The sequence below is a fragment of the Salvelinus namaycush genome, chromosome 2 (genome assembly GCF_016432855.1).
Source record: "Salvelinus namaycush isolate Seneca chromosome 2, SaNama_1.0, whole genome shotgun sequence".
NCBI classification, from domain to species: Eukaryota; Metazoa; Chordata; class Actinopteri; order Salmoniformes; family Salmonidae; genus Salvelinus; species Salvelinus namaycush.
Window position 1 is genome coordinate 44782986 of NC_052308.1, and position 6767 is coordinate 44789752.

Consider the following 6767-nt stretch of genomic DNA (forward strand, 5'->3'; position numbering starts at 1 on the left):
GGGAAACTCTTAGAAAAAAGGGTTCCAAAAGGGTTCTTCGGCTGGCCCCATACAATAAATATTTTTGGTTCCAGGTAGAACTACTTTTTGGTTCCAGGTAGAACCGTTTTGGGTTCCATGTAGATCCCTCTACAGAAAGGGTTCTACAGTGCCTTCGGAAAGTATTCAGACCCCTTGACTTTTTCCACATTTTGTTAAGTTACCGCCTTATTCTAAAATGTATTAAATCGTTTTTTCCCCTCATCAATCTACACACAATACCCCATAATGACAAAGCAAAAACTGTTTTTAGACATTTTTGCTAATTTATAAAAATGTAAGAAACTGAAATATCACATTACATAAGTATTCAGACCCTTTACTCAGTACTTTGTTGTAGCACCTTTGGCAGCGATTAAAGACTCGAGTCTTCTTGGGTATGACGCTACATGCTTGGCACACCTGTATTTGGGGAGTTTCTCCCATTCTTCTCTGCAGATCCTCTCAAGCTCTGTCAGGTTGGATGGGGAGCGTTGCTGCACAGCTATTTTCAGGTCTCTCCAGAGATATTCGATCAGGTTCAAGTCTGGGCTCTGGCTGGTCCACTCAAGAACATTCAGAGACTTGTCCCGAAGTCACTCCTACAATGTCTTGGCTGTGTGCTTAGGGTCGTTGTCCTGTTGGAAGGTGAACCTTCGACCCAGTCTGAAGTTGTGAGCGCTCTGGAGCAGGTTTTCATCAAGGATCTCTCTGTAATTTGCTCCGTTCATCTTTGCCTCAATCCTGACTAGTCTCCCAGTCCCTGCCGCTGAAAAACACCACCACAGCATGATGCTGCCACCATCATGCTTCACCGTAGCGATGGTGCCAGTTTTCCTCCAGACGTGACGCTTGGCAATCAGGCCAAAGAGTTCAATCTTGGTTTCATCAGAATCTTGTTTCTCATGGTCTGCGAGTCTTTAGGTGCCTTTTGCCAAACACCAAGCGGGCTGTCATGTGCCTTTTACTGAGGAGTGGCTTCCGTCTGGCCATTCTACCATAAAGGCCTAATTGGCGGAGTGCTGCAGAGATGATTGTCCTTCTGGAAGGTTCTCCAATCTCCACAGAGGGACTCTAGAGCTCTGTCAGAGTGACCATCAGGTTCTTGGTCACCTCCCGGACCAAGGCCCTTCTCCCCCAGTTGCTCAGTTTGGCCCCGGGAGGCCAGCTCTAGAAAGAGTCTTGGTGATTCCAAACTTCTTCCATTTAAAAACGATGGAGGCCACTGTGTTCTTGGGGACCTTCAATGCTGCATACATTTTTTGGTACCCTTCCCCAGATCTGTGCCTGGACACAATCCTGTCTCTACGGACAATTCCTTCAACCACATGGCTTGGGTTTTGCCATGACATGCACTTTCAACTGTGGAACCTTATATAGACAGGTGTGTGCCTTTCCAAATCATGTCCAATCAATTGAATTTACCACAGGTGGACTCCAATCAAATTGTAGAAACATTTCAAGGATGATCAATGGAAATAGGATGCATTTTGAGTCTCATATCAAAGGGTCTGAATACTTATGTAAATACGTTTTTTATTTTTAATAAATTAGCTACAATTTCTAAAACCTGTTTTCGCTTCGTCATTATGGGGGGGAAGTGTGTAGATTGCTGAGGAAATCGTTTAATTGAATCCATTTTAGATTAAGGCTGTGGAAAAATTCAAGGGGTCTGAATACTACCCGAAGGAGCTGTAAATGGAACCCAAAACGGTTGTACTTGGAACCAAAAAGGGTTTTTCTATGGGGACGGCCAAAGAACTCCTTTTGGTTCTAGATAGCACCTTTTTTTCTAACAGTGTAGGGGGGATAAAGGTTGTTTCTGGAAGGGGCTATCAACTTCAACCTCATAAGGCTCTGGTAAAAAGTAGTGCACTATAGGGAACGGCGTTTGGGACTTATTCTAAATCTTTCAGTGAATAATGGCTTCTCCTTGTGTTTTCTCTTCTTCTCCTCCCATCCTGGTCCCCAATGTGTTGTGTCTAGCCCTCCATCGCAGACATGCTCAGTCTGGCCTGGTGGACATCGGCGGCAGCATGGTGAGGCTTTCTCTATTTTAGCACAGATCACATGACCTAAAGAACAAGATGTATGAAACGTAACCCTTTAAAGGGATGATCTGGGATTAGTACATACATTTTTTAACTTAATGATACAGCCATAGATTCTTGGAGAATATAACTTAGAAATAGTTCAACTGTCTTGCTCCATCACAATCCAAAATAAAACCTTGTTTTACAATATAATTAATAAACGAGTACTGTATAACTTCAAAATAGGAATATAATTTTGATCTAATGCATGGTCAGTCCTTGCATCCATAGCTCCGTGTTTGAATTTGAGAGTAGTTCGATTTCTCCAGCTCCATCCCTCAGCTGTTTACCAAAACGTTGTTGTTGATTGCCCCTTTAAGCGTGTCTAGTCTCGGCTGTTAACCCACTAAGGTCGATGTCCCTGCCCCCACAGAAATCTCATTAGGATAATAAAATAATCCCCATAAGAGTCTGTCAGTTTAAGCTAGAGATATGTTTTTGGCATTGGATGCGTCTCAATCCACCGCATTCGCCTATTTCGCACTTCCGCATCTGCGGTGAAAGGTGACAGAGCTAGAGCGGTGTTTATCAGACCATGAGACACCACAAAAATCAGTCTTCTCACAAAATCGTCTGTAGTCTACAAACTATTATGACCCCTCTATGGAAAGATGAGACTCACGAACCCGATGGTGATGATGGTGTTCTCCTCTCACAAGCGTCTTGGGACTTGTCTAAAGTCAGTACAGCCGATCTGCTAACTTCTGGCTGTAGTGTCCGAACAGTTTGGGCTACACACTAATATGACGTCTCTGTGGAAAGGTGAGACTCACGAACACGTACATGTCGGTTGTTTTGCTCTAGGATGCCCACAGGCCTCACAAGACTTGTTGAAGGTCTCCCAGTACCAGTTGAAAAAATGAATGGAAGTATACAGTGCATTCGGAAAGTATTCAGACCCCTTCCCTCACATTTTGTTACGTTACACCCTTATTCTAAAATGGATATCAATCTACATACAATACGCCATAATGGCAAAGCGGGGGATTTCTTTTTTAAATGTGCAAATGTATTAACAATAAAATAAAAAACAGATACCTAATTTACATAAATATTCAGACCCCTTGCTATGGGACTCGAAATTGAGCTCAGGTGCATCCTGTTTTCATTGATCATCCTTGAGATGTTTCTACAAGTTGATTGGAGTCCACCTGTGGTAAGTTCAATTGATTGATCATGATTTGGAAAGGCACACACCTATCTATATAAGGTCTCACAGTTGTCATCGCATGTCAGAGGAAACACCAAGGCATGAGGTCGAAGGAATTGTATGTAGAGCTTGAGACAGGATTGTGCTGAGGCAAGCGTCTTCCTAGCTGGCCGCCTGGCCAAACTGAGCAATCGGGGGAGAAGGGATTGGTCAGGGAGGTGACCAAGAACCTGATGGTCACTCTGACAGAGCTCCAGAGTTACTCTGTGGAGGTGGGAGAACCTTCCAGAAGGATAACCATCTCTGCAGCACTCTACCAATCAGGCCTTTATGGTGGAGTGGCCAGACGGAAGCCACCCCTCAGTAAAAGGCACATGACAGCCCGCTTGGAGTTTGCCAAAAGGCACCTAAAGGGCTATGACCATGAGAAACAAGATTCTCTGTTCTGATGAAACCAAGATTGAACTCTTTGGCCTGAATGCCAAGCGTCACATCTAGAGGATACCTGGCACCATCCCTACGATGAAGCACGGTGGTGGCAGCATCATGCTGTGGGGATGTTTTTCAGCGGCAGAGACAGGGAGACGAGGCAGGATCGAGGGAAAAATGAACGGAGCAAAGTACAGAGAGATCCTTGATGAAAACCTGCTCCAGAGCGCTCAGACTGGCTCAGATCTTCCAACAGGAAAATGACCCTAAGCACACAGCCAAGACAACGCAGGAGTGGCTTCGGGACAAGTCTCTGAATGTCCTTGAGTGGCCCAGCCAGAGCCCGGACATGAACCCGATTGAAGATCTCTGGAGAGACCTGAAAATAGCTGTGCAGCGACATGCCCCCATCCAACCTGACAGAGCTTGAGAGCATCTGCAGAGAAGAATGGGAGAAACTCCCCAAATACAGATGTGCCAAGCTTTTAGTGTCATACTCAAGAAGACTCGAGGTTGTAACTGCTGCCAAAGGTGCTTCAACAAAGTACTGAGTAAAGGGTCTGGAATACTTATGTATATATAATTTCTGTTTTTTATTTTTAACAAAGTTGCTCAAATTTAGAAAAAATTTTTTTTTTGCTTTGTCATTACGGAGTATTGTGTGTAGATTGATGAGGGGAAAAAACAATTGAATCAACTTTCAGAATAAGGCTGTAACGTAACAAAAGGGGTCTGAATACTTTCCAAAGGCACTGTAGAAATGGAGACTGGCAACAATATGGGTTACATACATGTAAAACATTTTTTTTTTTTTAAGTTTCCTGATCTTTCTCATGTCTCTCAGATATAGGACAGACACTTCAGAACAAACTTCCTTTAGATTTTTTTTGGGGGGGTCTATCTGTTGTTCCGTGTAGTGAATCTGTTATTCAATGCGTTTGTATGGGCTAATAGCAGTAAGGCAACCATTTTTTTTTATCAAATATTCTTTTCATATATTTTTGGGACACTTCAAGGGTTCTTAAAAATCAAAGTTAGACAGCAAAATTATCCTTGGTAGTAGAACCCCCCCCCCCCCCCCCTCCCCCCTAGACAGGGTTTAGACTTATGGGTTTATGAAGTATTAAGTCAGGTTTAGGTCAGAGAGATGTCCTGTCTATTACTGTGATATTACACTATGACTCAGCTTCCCTCTCACTGTGTGTTGTTGCCTGATTCATCTATATCAGGTCTGTAGTCCAGCAGCTGCTCTATGGACTGGCCTACAACACTTGGCTCTACACAGGTTGGTGCACATTTCTTCTTCTTGTGCTGTATGTGTGCCTTTCTCCAAGCTGACATGTTAGGGGAATATGTTTCCATAAGCTATGGGAAAGTAGTTGGTGTACACGGGACAACACATTGCCAGGGCTGTCTTGCTGGAAATGAATGGAGCTCGATGTGTTTTTACATATAAACATGTACATGTCACATGTATGAAGCTGGCTCCCCACTGTAGACCAAGGTTCAATCCCCGCGTCCACCTTTCACACTGTTTCTCCCACTTGCCTGTATCCCCCTCTCATTTCATAACTGTCAAATAAAGTGCCAAGATACCCTAAACAAAAAACATTTCTGTGTGTTTCATTCCTCCTTTGTTGCAGGTGATGTTCTGGCAGATGGGTTTGACCAGAAGGAGAGCAGCTGTGTGACCATCCAAAGCCAGTTCTACTTCACCAACACCACCAACTCATACAATGTGCTGCAGGACTGCGGGAACTGCTCCAGGTGTGTGTACGCATGCATGTTTTGTGTGTGTGTGTGTGTGTGTGTGTGTGTGTGTGTGTGTGTGTGTGTGTGTGTGTGTGTGTGTGTGTGTGTGTGTGTGTGTGTGTGTGTGTGTGTGTGTATGTTTGTACAAATACGTGACCTCTTTTCCTCTGTTGTAGGTTATTTCATGCTAAGAGGATAGAGAACACCAACCTGTTGTTTGTGGTGGCTGAGACACTGCCCTGTAGCTCCTGTGAGATCGAGAGACTGACCCAGGTCAAAACAGAGTGTATCCTTCATTTGGCCACCAGGACTGCAACGTCTACAAATCTGCACAAAGGCTGTCCACAAACGGGGGCATGATCTCCTGCATGTTACAAAAACCTAATGCATTGACTTATTAGATAATACAGCTAGCTGTAGCCTACATTTTGTAAATAAGTGAATCACTTGTTATCGTATCCATATAGAAGACTCTATATAGGCCCAAAGTGTCATTGAATTTCCTTGTTGACCCTCTGACCTTAACCCAGGCCAACAGTCCAGGAGGAGGATCCCTGTGAGGTGTTGAACTCTGCACGCTACCGGAGAGGCCCGACCGAATGCTGGGACTACAACATCTGGGTAAGGAGTTCTCTAGTACCACAGACATACTGTGTCCCCACTTGGCACCCTTTTCCTTATATACAGTAATGCCCTACTTTTGACCAGAGTCCTATGGGCCCTGGTCAAAAGTAGTGCCCTATAAAGGGTATAGGGTGCCATTTGGGACACATCCGTGGTCTCTTGTGCATCACTTCCTATTGTTATTATTTTGATATATATTATATAGGTGGCTGTTCTCTAGTCCTCTCAGTCTGCGTCTTCTCTTTATTTCTCTCTTATAGGAGAACACATCGGAGTGTGGGAGAGGCCATTCCCTACAATCTTCAATAGGAATCCTTTTCTCTATCCAGCTGATCCTGACTCTTCTCTCTCTCTGACACCTGGACTAGACCATTACCACAGTCATCATCCACTATCTCCTGACATCCATTCTCTTACTCTTCCCTTTGTTCTTCAACATTTCTTTATCCACTTCTGGTCGGGGTTTGACCTCTGCAAAAACAGTTATTTTTTTTTCATAATTCCAACTTCCTCTTTCCTCTCCCTTTCTCTAGTGTGATTTCCATTCATCTCTCTCTCTGCATTGCCATTGCATGTCTCATATGACAGGCCACTTGAAAAGAAGAGAGTTTCTCTTATTTTGATGACAGTAAATTGCCCCAAGTGTGAGATATGGAACTTTTTTTTAATCATCCATATCCTTAAAAAAAATCACTCCATTT

At 43.8% G+C, this 6767-nt stretch overlaps 1 protein-coding gene across 1 annotated transcript in view; it reads left to right on the forward strand.

The window, feature by feature from the left end:
• LOC120021849 (voltage-dependent calcium channel subunit alpha-2/delta-2-like) overlaps nt 1-6422 on the forward strand; it is a 43411-nt gene extending 36989 nt beyond the window's left edge. Inside the window, exons 32-37 of the mRNA XM_038965698.1 lie at nt 2005-2057; nt 4920-4975; nt 5334-5457; nt 5619-5728; nt 5981-6063; nt 6327-6422. Of these exons, the coding sequence (XP_038821626.1) occupies nt 2005-2057; nt 4920-4975; nt 5334-5457; nt 5619-5728; nt 5981-6063; nt 6327-6422 (522 nt within the window). The remainder of the gene's footprint in view (nt 1-2004; nt 2058-4919; nt 4976-5333; nt 5458-5618; nt 5729-5980; nt 6064-6326) is intronic.
• Nucleotides 6423-6767: the final 345 nt, after the last annotated feature.